The 17,995-nt window shown below is 39.5% G+C and overlaps 1 protein-coding gene across 1 annotated transcript; it reads left to right on the top strand.

Moving 5' to 3' along the window:
- The first annotated feature begins 389 nt into the window (after positions 1-389).
- zc3h12b (zinc finger CCCH-type containing 12B) lies at positions 390-16,163 on the top strand. The gene is made up of 6 exons (XM_071539626.1): positions 390-411; positions 7,205-8,003; positions 8,152-8,291; positions 12,604-12,838; positions 13,205-13,311; positions 13,407-16,163. Exons 2-6 carry the CDS (start codon positions 7,372-7,374, stop codon positions 14,834-14,836), a joined length of 2,544 nt encoding a protein of 847 aa, XP_071395727.1. The 5' UTR covers positions 390-411; positions 7,205-7,371; the 3' UTR covers positions 14,837-16,163.
- The last annotated feature ends 1,832 nt before the right edge of the window (positions 16,164-17,995 follow it).

Genomic DNA, 17,995 nt, shown 5'->3' with positions numbered 1-17,995 from the left:
TGTTTAGAATCAATAAGTTGAATCAATATAACATATCAATTCCAATCCTAAATGGTCCACTAAGCTACTATGGAAAGTGTTGCGTCTTTGTGGGCTCAATGTGCTGGGTATTTTCCCTTATTTTCAGTGTTGGGAGGTATGAGATAATGACAGTTCTCACACTATATCAATACAAAGAACACAACAAGCGTCATAAAAGGCCTACGTTGATCCTGTCCTTGTTCAGTCGTGGGGAAAAGAATATAGTTTGTAACGGCGTTTGATTGGGGCGTCTTTTCACAGCTTACGTTGCTTGTTTCCCTCGCGTTATCTGGCAACCCTAACCAAACTGCGACAGCGCCAATGGCAGCATTCTCAGTAGTCTAACATGTAGTGTGTGTCGTGGTAGGCGAGGAGGATGACAGCAACAAGGTGAGATAAGCACCATTTGAAGTCACAACCATGGCTATGATTTATGTGCATATTCGGTAGCTAACGCTGTAACTACGGATACGATATCTCCTCGATCTGAAATCTTGAATGAACGTTAACTTTATCTCAAGTTACTGTACTGTTCCGGCAAACAGCGTTAGCACACGCTAAGCAGCTAAAGCTAACTAACGTTAGCAACCTGACGTTGAAGTTACCCTCTGGAGCCAGAGTGGGCTATATTATGTTAGCCTTAGCTAGTAGCTAAATACCTAGCTAGCTTGCTACCGTTAACTTAGTAGAGGCCGGATGGCCTGAAAAGCTTGGTAGCTAACGTTAGCTCGCTATACCAGCTGTCTAACCGCTGTCTAATCGCTTACCAGCGCGTAAAACAAGAAAATTGACTCAGGTCGGTTAGTTGATCGCTAAACTGTTGACTCTGCATCTTGCTAAGTAAATTAGCTTGCTAGCGTTTGCCAACTGTTATCCAGGGCCTTGGGGTGTCAAACCAATTATCTCTACTCAAACTCAATCACAAGGATGACGTCGTGGGCAGGACAAATGTTATAACCGAAAAAGTGTATTATATGCATGAGATCACTTGTGCTGTCATTTTGTTTAACCTTCCTCATTTCACGCCTATCAACTCATGATGCTGTTGCTAAGGTTAACCGGTACTTCAATTCATTATTTTGTGTCGACTTGTCCACTAGCAAGCTGATGGATGCAATATATAACCAAGTTAGCTAACTGAGCTAAATCAAATAACAGTAAATGAGGTATCCTTTATAGACATTGTCATGGGATTGATGCAATATTTCAATCAGGTTTAAATTGGTTGCGCTTTCATGGAGTTTGTAGTTAAGAAAAGTTGGCAATTATAAGGTAAGCTGACCGGTTATGAGAGGAAGAGGAAGAATACACACAATCCAAGCATCTCTCTTCCTTCATTTTCCGAGCTTAGCATCTTCCTGCCAAACCAATAATTTCCTCAGTATTGCATTGTGTTTAGGTTTACATACAGTCGATTGAATTGAAGTCTGTAAATGCATAATTTAGTTTACTTAAAATTCATCAAACAAATTAGTGAGAAGGAAAGTTGGTTAAGTAAAAACATACACCAGTAGATCAAACGTCACTTAGAGCTTTATGTGATGTTTATCATTTTAAAGACAATTCTACTTTATAAAATAGAATACACTATATACAGTGTATAGATTGTATACTGTGGGGGACGGGAAAGATGGGGATGGTGTGCACGACTTGAAACATAAGTTGTGGAGCAGGATCAAATCCATGATGTTTATTGAATGTGTAGAAACTGTTTATGATTTATGATACTGATTATGTTGATGTGGATTGCATGCAGTCCACCCTTCCCTCATTCATTCATTCATTCATTCATTCATTCATTCATATAGCCAGGCCTACAAAGCATAACACCTATATGCAGTGTGTTCGCTTGCTAACAGAAAACCTACATTACTGGTCAACATGTTTGTTATGAGTAACAAAACTTTGCTCACCTTTCTCCTTTGCAGCTTCAGTTGTTGTGTGTAGACATGCGCTCTGTGTGTCCCCAAGTTGAATTTGTTGGGTTCTGTGGTTGTAAAAAATGCTCCATCTGGTCCTCAGGCTGTAACTAAGGCTTTAAGGGAAAATGTGAGAAAAACTAATTTGACCGCAATTCATTTCATTTAGTGGGGGTAATAGACAATTGTAGGACATTTTGGGTGAAAATGGGGAAACACCCACCAAAATTGAAGAGTAGCCTAAACTTTTTTTTTTTTTTTTTTTACATTTAACAAATGTGATCATCAATGTGTCATCAGCCACACATCTATGTAATGACATTTCTTTTGCACTGTTCTTGACTTTTGGGTTAAAATAGCTTTGATTTCTGTACTTATGGTTCCAGGCCTGCATCTCATGTTTTTGGGAGATTGGGCCATTGTTGAATTTACACGTTTTAAGTGATGAGAACATAGACACCCTAATCATCCATATATGCTAACACTTAAGCAAACACTATGTTGAGTGATTAATGTGAATGTGAGAAAACGAGAACTTGTTGCAACTTCAAAGCTGAATGTTAAGTAATTTTAAATTATATGCGGCCAAGTCTGTGTACTGTTTTGAACTACCGGGGACTGCTTTCCCTGTCGGAAGGTCTCTCCTCCTGCAAGACTTTGAGCGTGACTTGTTTTGTTTCCATAGGAAGTGAATGTGGTGTGTCTACTGTAAAACCTAATTTGGTGAGTGATGCGAGATTGCTAAAAATACAGTTAAAAATCACTGCCCAGTCAATGAATATGTGGTTGCCCAGTAGGGTTGGGCGAGTGAACACATCACGTATATTGGCAATGGGAAGGGAGAGGGCGGTGGATGTGGTGATTGATGGACACACACACGGTGTAGGCGTGATGATTTGATTTGAAACATAGCTGTTAAATGCACAAGGAATCACATTTTGACATTTTAAATAATTGTACGTTCTCACAGTTAAAAAACCTGTTCAACAAGTATAAAAGTTGAAATCAACTTGAGCAACATTTATTCCCTTGCTTTCCCATTTCAGTGCCACCGGAAATGTGCTAAGGTGGTAGTGGCTGGCTATCCTAAATAACATGCACACTTAATGTTTTTTATCTACGAGTTTGGTTTAATGCACGGCTAAATAAAATAAATAATATTAGGTTGCATTGCATTTGAACATTGGCTTAAGTTGTAACAGTTAACTTTACTCACATAATTTGATGCTCTCTTCCTAAATTATATATCCTGATTGGTCACATTGTCACTTTTGGCCAACTAATGTCGTGGTTAGACCCTGTGTTCAACATGACTTTTGTCTCAATAAGAATGAACACATATAATGAAGTTTTAGATTGTTTTAGGGTATTACAGTCAAGCCCACTTATTCTTTTGTCAAGGCAGCTATCTATGCTTGTCAGGTGCTTTGGGAAACCATGAGTCTTACTGTAGGCTACATTTTATATTCCGAATATCAAGCAAGGGAATTTCTACCATGGTGGATTCAGTCCATCGCTGATCCCGATGTATTCGTCCAGTTGCTCAACCCTACTGCTTACTTAAAATAGCCTAATTCAAAAAGTAAACTGTGGCTACATTAGTTATATAGAGTTACTGAATGTAGGCCATATGATAACAAACACTAACAACATTTTATTACTAAAACATCAGTTGTCTTTCTTTGTTTAACGCTAGTTGCATATGATCACTCAATGTAGTTTAAGCTCAAGCGTTGGCATGAAGCACTGGAGCAAATCATCTACCAGGGACACGTGAATGATTTTGGTGTCTATGTTCTCATCACTTAATGGTTACGATCCAGGCGAACATTCAAACTTTCCATTGTAATAATTGAGATGCATTACTGGTCTAATGAAGCTAAACTGAGATGGTAGCATAGTGCCATTAGCACTATGGATATAAGTCAAGAAACTGACAAACTTGCAAGCATATTTTAACAAGTTCATCAACCTAGGTTAGGCTTTGTTATTCTAACCAGGGTTCTATGTCTTGGGTGATGCAATTTCCACAACTTTACATGATTATGCTCAAGCATCTTCATGGCCAAGAATGTATAATCCTCCCAGTTATGTTTGCGTGTTTGAGCTCACATTCAAATGCTACATTCTACTAGCTTGCTACCTAATTAGGTCACTCAATCTGCAGAAATGCCTATCCTCTGTGCTATATAAGGTAGACCTATTGAGAAGTCTAGCCTGTGCATGTTACCCTGTTAGACAAAACATACTGGATTATGGGCCATCTGCCATAGCACAGGCAGTTCTGTGTGTACAAAGCTTGTGTGAGTCTCATGATCACTCAACAGTTGAAGGTCTTGCGAACTAAAGCACAATAAATTTGGGGAGCCAATATTGAGTATTTGCAAAAAGGCTCCAATTAAGGGTTGGAAATACTGACTGGGACAACATTAGCCAGCAAGTTAAGGAGCTGCTGGCAATGCCCATCAAAGTTTATTTCCACTCTACTGGTCACTTAAACGTTGTAACAGCCATTTTTAGGAGCTAGAAGTTTTCAATCCAGCACCCACTGTAGCTGGTGGTAACTAAAAATAATGTCTCTTCCCCTGGATGGGTGGTGCAGAACACGCTATTCAGGTGTTGCAGGAGCCACTGTTCAGGAGCATATCAATTTTGTAGCTTCAAAGTGATAGAGCTTCTTCAAAGCGGTGGCTAAGCATCCAGAGCTGTCTTTACAGCTTTGGAGTTTCAATCTCTGCATTAAGATGATAAGCTGGCATCTCTTAGCTGATGGAGTTTCAATCTCTGTGTTAAGATAACAAATTGGTGAGACCCACCTTTCAACCTAATAAAAATGACCTGGTTAATCGTCTGTGTAAAGTAAAATAATTCAAAAATGCTAATGGTGTATGGCGTAACCATTATTCGTCACTCCATCAGCTGTGCACTCCATTTGGATCTCTTCTGGAGATCCAAATGGATGATGACTGCCCATAACTCAACAGTTGGTTGTCTTAATTTCAAGATGTTTAGCTAGCCCAACGAAAAATATAACAGGAACTGATTATAGTGCAATTTATCCCTGCTCCATACTGGATTTTTGTAGGGTCAGCTTTGTAAAGAGGGCTTGAGGGACCTGCTTCACTTGTTGCTATGAAACAGAGCTACACGAGCCTGTGCATGTGCAAAGATAGTCTTGAGGCCTTGCTGTGTCTAAGCCTGTGAATCTGGAGGTGGAGGGGAAAGGATTGGACGAGCTCTGCTCCCTCAAACATTTACTGATGTCATAAAATGTCTTGAAAATGGCAGTGGGCTATGTAAGCATATGTACAGTTTCTGCAGATGGCTTGTCACTAAGCCTAGAAGTTCCACAACATTGCCACAACATCCCCCTTTGTTTACAATATTCAAAGCTCAGTTTGTCACGAGTAATGTTGTAGAGGTCTGCATCCTTGCCAGCTCTGATCAATACTGAGACAACATGCACCGCTGAGATTCAAATGTATACATTTGTAGCCTTAGACTGACTCTTAAAATACAGTCAGCTTTCAGTTTCATCGTCAATACTTTGTATTATTGGTTGAGGGTATTGGCATATTAGTGCCATCATATTAAATCAATCTATTTGTTATTTGATTACATGAATCAGTATTCTTCATTAAGGCTGTTGCAAGTAGAATAGAATGATCAGAATTTGTTTTGATTTTGAATAGCATTCTAATAAGGGAATCATCTTAAACTAGACATATAAAAGAATCTAAGTCAGAATCCATTTTTTCTGTTTGTGTGTTTTTGTTCGATGGTCAATACTGTTAGAAGCTGAAGTAATGTAATTTTGCGTTGCATAATATGCTGCCTCAAGAGTTTAGTGTAGAGTTGTAGTGTAGCCCTAAATGTTCTGCATTTACTGGCTGCCTAAAGAGAGATGATGAGCTGTGTTTGTGTTAGTCGTGACTGGTAAAAAGGAGTTAGCTGATGACAGGGCCCTGTTGCTAGGCAACGCATATCATGGGCTGCGCCTCTTGAAGCTAGAATGGTTGTATTTTACTCTGCAAGACTGGGGGCAAGTATAGCCTAGGGTTTCCGATCATAAATGCAACTATTATTAAGACTATTTCGATTACAAATGCCCCAAGTGGAAAATTTACAATAGAAATTGTTGACAATATAGTACCTTTTATACTGCAGGCTCACCAGAAGACCTGCATTGCATCACCATACAACAGCTTTGTTCCCTAAGGAATTATGTTAAATTGAGATTCTTTTCTCTCAGACGCCAGGAGGCGCAATGATTCACTGTACAACACACACTGTGTCTGAATTTATCTCAATTTATTCACTCATCCCATATGTGTCTGGCTGAGATTGTAGATATTGAATTCATAGCCTGTGAGAGTGGCCTGCAGTACATGAACACGTTCTGTATGAAGATAGTCCTAATGCCCTTTTAACAGGATATCTACTTTGAGTGCAACTAATAAGAATTACAGAAAACAGATCTGATGTAAATGTGTTAAGACCATAAAACTTAGAGGTATAACTAAACTGAATAGAAATATTGATTTTTTTTCTATATCATCTTTATCATTCTTTTTCTAAACTTTTTCTTAACTGCTTATGGTAAGCACCTTGTCCGTTTATGCATTATTTTTTGTAACTTGTTAACAATAAAATTAGGACCAGAACTGCAATATAAATAGATTGCATACCATTAAACCAACCAGTTTGACTAGAAAGACTACAGACTAGACAACAGACTAAAAGCCAGGCACAGAAACACAAGCACAGATCAGGACACATAGATTGGGGGTGATCAGTCCTTTAGCTCAGCATCCTCTTAACTCTCCACACGAACTCAATGCTATATAATTATTTGTTTGAAACTTTAGTCCATATTAAAAAATTATCGATGTTGGCAAATAAATATTCAAATGTCTAAATGTCATCAAGGAACTTCAGTAAGCCCTTTTACCCCTGAAGTGCACAACCGAGCACACAGAGTAGTGCATTGTTTGTTCATCTCCTGCCCGTTTTGTTTTGTGTGTTTTTTTTTGTTTTTTACTTGTCACTTTGGGCAAGTGACTAATATGTGCCATTTGTCCGAATAATTTTTCCACTCATCCTGGACAGTTGAACAACTGTTAACGTTGAATACTTCAGAAGTAAATAATTTCTTTCAAAAGTCTTTTCTGGTTTAATTGAGCCTTTCTGTTACAGATGGTTTTGTTGAAGTTACACCGATATAACTAACTGATTCCTCCCTTTATGTTTTTGTTCTCTTTCAGGATTAAATAGTGTCTTTGATTTTGCCTGCTCACATAGGGGAGACCATAGTACTTTGGCCCTACACAAAGAGCTTGTAGTGCTAAAGTCCAGCATTGAATATGATTCCTGGGTTGCGGTGGAGGTGAGGAAGCATGTGGTGGAAATCTCTGGCGACGAGGCAAACGTGATGACAGCATGGTCCATGGTGGAGAAGCTCAAAATGGAAAAACGCCCATGCAGGGAGGAGGACATTGACTCAAGTGAGGCCCAGCATGCCAGTGGCGAGTCAGAGGATGGGAGCAGCTCCGAAAGTGAGTCAGAAGAGCAGCAACGCCAGAGGTTGCAGGTGAGCAGCAGCAGCTGTAAGAGGAGGGAGCCCTTGGTCGTCACAAAACCCCATCGACAACTATGTCGCTCTCCATGCCTTGACCGGCCCAGCTTTTCCCAGAGTAGCACTGTGCAAGAGTTTCGTGCTGATGAAACCAATGCTGGACCAGGGATCAAGCATACCAGTGACCGGGAATACCAGACAAAGATGGAATTTGCCTTGAAGTTGGGCTACTCAGGAGAGCAGGTGGAGACAGTGCTCAACAAGCTGGGGGCTGCCGCTCTTATTAATGATGTTCTTGCTGAGTTGGTAAGGCTTGGTAACAAGATGGAGCCTGAAATTCAAGCTAGCATCAATACTGCCACATTGGTATCACGGGCCCCCTGCGTTAAAGAGACTGTTAGTCCAGAGGTGTCAGTGGAAGAGGAATCTGTGGATACTTTCGATAACCTCAGGCCCATTGTCATTGATGGTTCAAATGTGGCAATGAGGTAAGACACTAACAAACATGCACAGTCATACTTAAGCGGTTTGTGCTTCATACAGAATGCTCTGAGTGTTCTTAAACATTTTCCTCTAATGGATGTTCTTCCATTACTTTTAAGTAGACCTTTTACCACATTGTGTTTTGTTTTGTAGCCATGGAAACAAAGAGGTGTTCTCTTGCCGTGGTATACAGTTGGCTGTCGAATGGTTCCTGGAGAAAGGACATAAAGACATCACTGTGTTTGTCCCAGCCTGGAGAAAGGAGCAGTCAAGGCCGGATGCCCTTATCACAGGTAGTAAAGCTAACTTTGTTTTTAGGTGCTTGCTCTGTCCTCACACCACTCACAACCTCATCATCTTTACTACTCTCTGATTGCTGATTCAGGTTAGCTGAAGGTTATCAGTGTATTTCTTTTTAAAATTGTGAAAGTTGAAGGCTTGTTGTGTCAGTGTGTGTATATATATAACCGATTTCCTCCATAAGTAACGGAAATACAGAAAGAGACAGGAATATATTTTTATCAGTTATAAAATGGAATATTCAATATTAGTGTTGCAGAAAAAAATAGTTGAAACAAACCACTGCAGTCTATTACAATAGTGAGTCCTGATATTACTAAAAAGGACTTCATCCAGTGTTTCTCCTAGGATTTATTTTCCAGTAACGGTGCACATGTGTCTCGCAGGGCTTATGTTTACCTGTGACTGGATTTGCACACACACACACACAGGCACCCACACACCTGTCAATTAAGACTGTGACTAGGATCCAAAACGTAAAGAACTGACCACAGTGTCATCAGTGCTCATTCTTGTATTTGCTCATTCTTGTACTGACACCCTAAATAAATGAATTAATAGATAGATAAGCAAACATATTGATTCCTATGAAACCAATGAAAGAAAATGATGCAATGATTTTGTTTTGCCAACAAGTCTCGTCCATGTAGCCGGTGCCCAGTAAATCCATGTCCCAGCAGCCATAGAACTCCATTGTATTAAAAAAACGATTAAAAACACGTCAAAGAGCCATGCCGTTGCTCTGGGCAGCATATTTCATCATCGTGATGCACCAGGCCAGCCGACTTTTTCCTCAAACAACTTAATAAGCCGACTGTAAACACGTTTGCGATCTCAGGAAAGTAGTTCCGTAGCACCGAAAATAGTCCCCGGCGTAATGAAGAATTTGTTCCCATTTGATTTGGTAATAACTACAACAGCTTGGCTTTTTGTGGTAACGGTTAGCGATTTTTAAAATTGAAACTGTCTTTGTGAGCTGTATTTCAAGGTTTTTAGTTTACAATTGGAGCCAATGACTTCTGGGTTGACGGCTAAAAACGGTACGTGGGGAGTCAGAAAGTAACGGGAGTAGAGCAAACGCATTGTTGATTTTGTTATTTTCATAGGATTTGTTGACGGTAAGCAATGCATTAAAAAACACCAGCCTTATCCTTTAAAGAGCATAGTTATATCCAAATTCCGTATCTACCAAACAATGTTTGCTACATCTTTGGGAAATTGATATGAATGGTAGAGATTGATGTGAACTCATTATCCCACCGCAGTTGCAGTATAAGGTATAAACTTGTTGGCCTATGAACAGCACTGCAGTTTTCAACGTCTCTGCTGTCAGATTATCCTTGATTGAGTCAATTTAACACAAAGTACAGTGCACTATATTTGGCAGGACGCATCTCAATAATTCCTTTGTTTGATGTATTTTAAACGAGCGAAAACATTTCATTTTTGTCAGCAGGAGTTGACGTTCAAATTGAAAGTAAATGAAACCCGGGCAGCATGAACACAACTGTCATTTAGCTTCATGTCCAATGAGCAATGGTCCTGCAGATTCTAGGGTAGAGGAATTGTTTAATTGGGCCTACATATTATACTATGCTATATGTCGGTTGGTAGTAATGTAGGTTTAAATAATTGCAAAATTGTACAAATGTTGTTGTTGTTTTTTTTTTAATTTTATAAAATGTTAAACTCAAACATATTGTTGAAAAAAAAAAAATAATCGCAAAATTGTAAATAATGTCAAATTAGAGTAATATAATTCTATATTCTAATTGAGGAAGAGATATTGGAAGAAAAATAAACATCAGCCGCATTGCTTATGTTGGTGAAGGCAAGCCTATATGTCCTAATATTTTCTTTTTTGAGTATTTCAGTTCATACACAGATGTATTCTTAAAGCCCCAATCTGTGATTGTGTCAGTCCACCACTGCTTTCATTACATGGTGGTTTATTGAATTGAATATTTGTCAGGCTGAAATGTCTGAACTTTTTATTCAACTGCAGAGTGTGCAACAGCTGAACACCTGGTTGCATATGTATTTTGGGACTATAAAATAAACTTGCATCAATTTGTTAACACTAAAGTAAAATGCGCTTGTGTTTTTAGTTGCAATGGATTAATCAACACTTTGACAACTGGATTATGATCATGTTGTTAGAGAGGGGCTCACTGTGACTGAGGGGCTCACAGTTAAAGTATGTCCATAAAGTTTCCCCGAGAGCCTGCTCTCTGACATAAGTCATGTAATATTCAGAAAGGAGGGGCTACATTAGAGTAAATGTTAATAAGCTAGGACCACATTCTGATGGTAAAAATGATCATGTGACGATATTTAAATACCTCTTCATTATGGATCACCATAGCTATTCCAAGCATCTAGGGCCTCATACACTCTTTCTGGGTTTGTGAGGCTTCCATTATGGAAATGTTTTAATTAAGTGTTTTTCACAGATTTGACAGTAGCTGTCCATATTCCCAAGGTGTGAAAACCTTAGCATGCTCATCTTTCATTTTATTTCAGTTTGCAATGACTGCCCAAACTTAGAATACTGTCAGTCATCATCAAAAGCTCTGTCTATAAATCTGAATAAACATTTCTCTTGCCCTATGATTTAGTTCTCTGTGGTGAGATATTCTATAATACATGTGTAAACATTTTCAACAACATTTTTCCCAAGCTGTTTGTAAGGCTAGGCATAGCGCAAGCAGGACACCTTGTGGCCAGAGTGGGAATTTGTAATTCCAACTTTATATGTGTTTGTGTGTGTGTGACAGTGTAAAGATCGAGTATTGTAGTGCCTACTGTATCAGCTGAGCAAAAATGAAAATTAATATATGTGAGCTGTCAGTGTTGTTTATTAACAGTTGACAGTAGCGAACAAATACAACAATCACTTTCAAAATGCTCTGTTCAGAGAGGAGCAAAATGAAACGATAGTCTCTCTGAGCCGCGCTCCTGGCATGTGTTTAAAATTACACACAGTAAGGCTACTTAAAGAACAGATGAGCCCATTCTCTATTAGTAAAATAAAAAGCCCTTATTCAGTTAGTGTCAAATGACACATGAGCATAAATAACAAATGTTGCGTTGCACTGAAGTGTCTAGTAGCAGCAATTGAGACAAATAATTGGAAATGAATTTGTCATCTGATAAGAAGGAAGATATTTCAATTAGTTTTGTCTATGAGGGGCAAAAGACTAGGTGTGAAGTATTTTGGGCAGGCATATTGTTGATCAGTTAAGGGCTGGCAGAAAATGGCAAATGGCAGTAGATTTGAGTCAACGTAATCACACTGGAAATAGTGAGCCCTACTACTACAAGCCAGACTTGGTGCTGTGGTCAAATGATAGTGTATTTTATTGAGCTTAAAGTACGATGGGAGGATGCGGTAGATGAGAGTTATAAAAGGAAAATACTTAGGCATATTGAGTTGACAGTGGAGGTGCAGCAGGGGGGTTGGAAACTTAGACTACACCCTGTAGAGTTAGGATGCCAAGGTTTTGTGACAAACTGTGGCAAATACCAGGTGAACTAGGCATTTGTGGGCGGAGCTTCACGACCTCGCTTTCCTTCGTGACCCAGAAACTGATTGCCCCGCCATCTTGCCAACCGTCCCAATACTGTTGGAAACTAAAGAAGCTGCTTCATTATCTCCTTCGTAGCAGCTTTGTTGTAGGAAACACAGGAGTACTTTCACACTGCCATCCCCCAGACCAAATAAAGTTTAAAAAGACATCATCAACAATAAGTGACATGGCAGCCAGGATTATTTGCTTGCAAGAATATCACATGCTAAATGGAAGGCTCTTGGAAGTTTTTCCTTGTGTGTCTCGAGGGTCTAAGGCTGGTGGTACCGGGTAGGTTAGGCAATGTAGAATAGGAAGGCTGTTATGTTTTGCCAAAATCTGCTTTTGTCCTATAATTCTGTTCTATGGTTGATTGTTGATCAGTTAGATCTAGTTAGGCTCATTCTCTGTAAAGTCCTTTGAGACATGCTTGTGATTAAAGTGCTATATAAATAAACAAACTTGACTTGGCTAATTATAGGTTCCTAGATTTTAGGCTAAACATTTTTGAGTTATTAAATGTCAAAGATAGATTTTTACTTGAGAGCATTTATGAAGGCTAGCCTGTAGGCTTAATTCTAAACTCCATGAAATCTCTGTAGACCATAGCCTACATACAGTATTTTATGCCTATGTAATCACACTCACAGGAATGTGAGTGGATGGAATGGAATTATGAGTTTCTGATGAAATGTGTAATAGTAATACTAAAACTTATTTGAAATATCTCTTACAGATCAAGAAATTTTACGCAAGCTGGAAAAAGAGAAGATACTGGTGTTCACCCCATCTCGGAGAGTTCAAGGCAGGAGAGTGGTGTGCTACGATGATCGCTTCATAGTGAAGCTGGCTTGTGATTCTGATGGAATTATTGTTTCAAATGACAACTACAGGGACTTGCAAAATGAGAAGCCAGAGTGGAAGAAATTCATTGAGGAGCGTCTCCTTATGTACTCATTTGTCAATGACAAGTAAGCAACCAAGATGTATTCTTATGGCAGTCAAATTATCTTAAAAACCCACTCTAGGATTTTATCACCATATGGGTACACCCATTGATTCTTAAGGATTAGGTCTTGCTTGAATAAAAAGCTACCTCATTACTTGTCTTCCCACCATAATCCAAAGTATGGTTTTTTTATATAAAATTTTGTTAGCAACACAAATGGTATTTCATTCAAAAACATTTTAATACTGTATTTTATCTGTGATATACACAATCATTGTATGTAGAATGTGGGGAAACAGGTTTTTAATTCCTTTTGATGTCAGAGTTAACCATTATGTTTGCATTAAGAAGTTGACATTCAATAATGGCAATTGAAAATGACTTCTAGATTCATGCCACCTGATGATCCATTAGGAAGACATGGTCCAAGCTTAGAGAATTTCCTCCGCAAGCGTCCTGTCGTTCCAGAGCACAAAAAACAACCTTGCCCCTATGGTAAGTTTTCTAAACGATGTCTTGTTGTTGTTTTTTTATGTAATTTAAGTTTTTATTTTTACTTATGTTATCTGTTTTGCTCTTTGTTTAAACAGGGAAAAAGTGCACATATGGACATAAATGCAAGTACTATCATCCAGAGCGTGTCAACCAGCCACAGCGGTCAGTGGCTGATGAACTGCGGGCCTTTGCCAAGTTGTCTGCAGTGAAGACAATGAGTGAGGGGGCTTTGGCCAAGTGCGGCACTGGACCAACAACTATAAAGGGGGATAGCAGCTCAGAGGCCAAACGTGTGGCACCCAAACGTCAATCCGACCCCAGTATTCGCTCAGTGGTCTGTGAACCAGAAGAGGCACTATCTGTTGTTAGGAAGCCTGAGACAAATTCTGTGCCTTCCCTTGTGTCTGCTCTCAGCGTGCCCACCATGCAGCCTGCCAAGAGCCATGCAGCTGGTGCCTTGAACACAAGATCAGCCAGCAGCCCAGTGCCAGGTTCTCTGCAGTTCGCACACAGTTCTCTGGAGCACATGTCTAGTGTACAGTACCCACCCATTTTAGTTACCAATAGTCATGGCGCCTCTGTCACATACAGCGAGCAATTCCCAAAGTATGACTCGGTGAGCGACCATGGATATTACTCAATGCATAGTGATTTTTCAAATATGAGCATGAGCAGCATGCATAATGTCGACAGTTTCTGTAGCATGGAGCAGCACGAGCATGGTGTGTATCAGAGAAATCCCAGCCATTGCCCTGAAGCCTGCCTCAGCCATTCGAACAGTGACTCATTCTCCTCTTATGGGGATCTGTATCCAAGCTCTGTGGAAAGTAGCTTAGAAGAGAGCATGAAGGGGCAGCAGCAGTCTCCTGCACAGGGTAGGATCCAGGCTTTCTCCCATGGGTTTCATCATGAGGCACTGACCAGGGTTCAGAGTTATGGACCCGAGGAGCCCAAGCAGGGCCCACGTAAGCAGTCTACATCTCATCTAGCACCACATATCCAGCACGCTGTGGTGGGAGCAAGGTCCAGCTGCCCTGGGGACTATCCCCTAACTCAGAATGTCCTCCCTCCTTTGTCCTCACAGCCCACACGCTCTCTTGGCATGACACGCATGGACAGCATATCAGATTCAAGGCTATATGATAGCAACCCGATGAGACAGAGGCGACCTCCACTGTGCCGTGAGCAGCATGCAAGCTGGGACCCTCTGCCTTGTGGTAATGAATCCTATGGATATCATTCATACCTACTGAGTAACAGCCTGATGCCGTGTTGCGAGCGGGTGATGGTCCGCAGCATGCCTGACAAAATGGAGCAAATTTGGAACTCGCCATGGGAGACCCCATCTGCAGCTGAACATCAAGAGCGGCATGTCATCCCAGACCACCAGTATCAAACATATCGGAACCTTTGCAACATCTTCCCTGCTTACGTTGTCCACTCAGTCATGGAGAAGAACCCTCACTTGACAGATCCACAGCAACTTGCCGCTGTCATTGTTACGAAGCTGAGGTCTTGCCATTAATCTTATTAAACATTTCAAAATTAACGTGATAAGGGATTCAACAGGTATAGTATCGTCTTAGACAGCAATGTGATGTCACCTGTAATTGTGACAGCTTAAGCCAGAGATACTTGAGTGAGGACTTAGATGGCAAATCTAGGCACTTGTTTGATGTTGCTGTATGTGCGACATATCATGCCCTCAGGAGTTCATCTTTTTTGAAATGTCTCTGCTAAGTGAAATCTGGCTTTTTGATTTTACATCACTAAGTCGACAGTAGTAATCTTTCCTCAGTAAATTTAAGTCGAAATAAGTCGAAAGACATTTCGCATATAAAAGCTAAATTTTCATACTAAATGGTGGTGCATTTGATATAAGGGTAACACCTTATTTGAAATCTGGTTCATAACACATTCATAACACCTGAGCAGGAGCTGCATAGCAGCTTTGTACCATGTTCTTGAATACTGATTGAACCTTTTAAGCAAGCTTTCATAAGGTATTTGTTAAACATCCATGTCGTTTTTAGCAAAGATGTGGAATGGTCTGCTAATACTAGGCAGGACTGTTAAATGTCCCTCAAATCAATTATGACTCTGCTACTGCCGATTTGATTGATTTTATGTTATCTTAAGATTATGATGGCTGGCTAGTTGGTCTAGCTAAGTAATGTAGCTAGCTAGTGCGATACTGACCCTAGGTCCTTATGTCCCTATGTGGATTAGAAAACAGGTTAGCTACATAGCAGCAGTTTAGCTAGCTAATGTCTACTCAGAAACATCTCCCATGTTTGCCTTACGGAAGCTGACGTAAGAGCCTAGTCAGCATTCATTAGTGCACCATGTAGCTTTTATGAAGATCTTGTTCAGGTATTGTGAATGTGTTATGACTTGCATCTAAAGTGTTTCTGGTACAGTTAACTTTGCGTAGGTCTGCCTCTGCTGTAAATAATTCTTGTGACTTTTTGTGTATTGATTTTTTGGAGATAAGTCAGAGGGAGGTAAGTACATACCTCACAGCATGAACTTTGACATTTAATGGCCTTATATCTGAATGACCTCACGCTTCTAGTCATCGTCTAATCGGTTTCAGTGAAAATCTTTCTCATTGAAGCCTCCTCCTTTGAAATGTAAAGCACTATCTCATTATCTAAAGAGATATATTTTCTCAGTCTCACTTAACAAAGCTACTATTTTGGTAGAATTTGAGAGTGCACATAGCAAGCCAAAAAAGAGATTTGACTTGTACACGTGCACATATCTATGTACATATAATCACACAAAAAGCCATCATTTCAAAGACATTTATATAAGCTGCTAAATAATGCCAAAAAGAGAATTTATCTAGTGTCGATATTCTACTGAACTCTTACATTTTGATTTAGAGGATTGATTGGATTATAGTATAAACTAATATCAGTGTTTGGATTATTTCCTATGGTGTACTGTATAGTTACCTTTCTGCTGATTTTATTGGATACTACGTTCAGGATTTTCTTATTTATATATCTCTGTCAAATTTGTTGTGGCAATGCTTTCCAATGCTAAAATATACAAATACAATTATATTTGTTTCAAACAGTAGCTTGAATGATCTGCTTCAAGTTGTTAATTGAGCATTTCAGGAGTTTTCAGGTTAATTTGGTTGCCATTCATTTCACTGGACTGTGAAGTGACTTCAGAAGCAACAGAGAGTAGAAATCCACTCAGAAATGGCAGGAGTGGTTACCATCACAATTTTACAGTTTGCATGAAGATTTTTGTACCAGACAAAATATCCAGTTGGACTTCAGTTTGTCAGATAAACTGTAAAAAATTTTGGGCATAACAATTAGGCCTATGAATGAGCAAAATAATAAACCTATTTTATATTTTCTTGAATAGATATGGTTTAATAACCTTATTAAAAATGTATTGAAATCTAAAGAGCATCTTGGAAGATGAATTCAGCAACTTTTTAAGGCAGGCTAAAAGCCTACATACAAACAGCCAGTCCTCAAGGACCAGAGAAGTGTTTGGCTGCACCTTGCAGCATATTGCTCTCAGGAGGCTTTCAGTTTTCTAACTTTCTTAGTCTTTACCAGCCAAAAACCAGCAGTTACTGGTGAGAGTCCACTCTGATTTAGCAGTGATATATTTTATGAAAATCCTTTATGCAGTACCTTAAAGTTAGTTATATACAATTGTAACGTGAACACGGCATTGGAAAACTTTGTGCTTTTTGTGTATATCCTTGTTATGCACCTTGAGATCAAGAACATTACAGTATTAGGGTGGCTTTACTTGATGCAACTTTTATGCAACTTTGATGACTATAGTAATGTTGGGGTCCAAAGGATGCAAAGTTCAGGTTTTCTTAGAACATTATGTGATTGAATTGCCCTGCTTCTTTGGCTGTTGTGCCAGTAATCTATAAATATTGGTACCCATGTAGGCCAAGATGAACTTTATTTTTACTTAGTTGTTAAAGTCACTACCTAAAGAGACAGTTAACAATGTGATGTTTATTTGATTTGCCCATATTTTCAGAATTTTCTATTTGTCTGGCAACTGTTAAGCCAGTGATTTGGATTGGACATAATTATTTTGAAGCAAACTGGCAGTTTATTATGGTAGTGCCTTCTTGCAGTCCCCCGTTATACCATGGGCCATAGATGACGTTCCCACCTTGCCAAGACAAGCAAGTTCCCCACCTCGCAATGAGAATGCTATAAATGTTGCAGTTTTGTTGCAGACTGTACCTGGTAGGGTATGTTGTTGCAAACCTTTCCTCAGAGATACTAAAACGTGCAAGACGTTTATTACCATTTATTGGATTCATCCATGGATGACATAACAATAACCTTGACACATACAGTATAAAATATTGGTGCGGTCATTATTATGAACTCAAACTAAAAGTGCATTGTTGTACAATGATTGCATACTGTAGTGGATTATCTCTATGAATGGTTAGATGGATACATTGGGACAGTGCAGTGTCCCAACTTTTGGGGACAACTGATTTCAGGAAGCTTTTGTTGCTTCTGCATTTTGAAGGCAGCTTACTGTTATGGCCATTACTAAGTAGGCCTATGTCAGCTGCCAGTCTATGGCTCAAAAGAGCACTTTAGTAATTGAGAGCAGGGATTAGATTACTCTGTCACAGCTGTGGATGTGTCTTAAATTAATCAGTACCCCT

The sequence above is a fragment of the Centroberyx affinis genome, unplaced genomic scaffold (assembly GCF_046629955.1).
Source record: "Centroberyx affinis isolate AG114_WGS23_722 - 3 ecotype Tasmania unplaced genomic scaffold, CSIRO-AGI_Caff_v1 ptg003475l_1, whole genome shotgun sequence".
NCBI classification, from domain to species: Eukaryota; Metazoa; Chordata; class Actinopteri; order Beryciformes; family Berycidae; genus Centroberyx; species Centroberyx affinis.
This window is presented reverse-complemented; position numbering and strand designations above follow the sequence as displayed.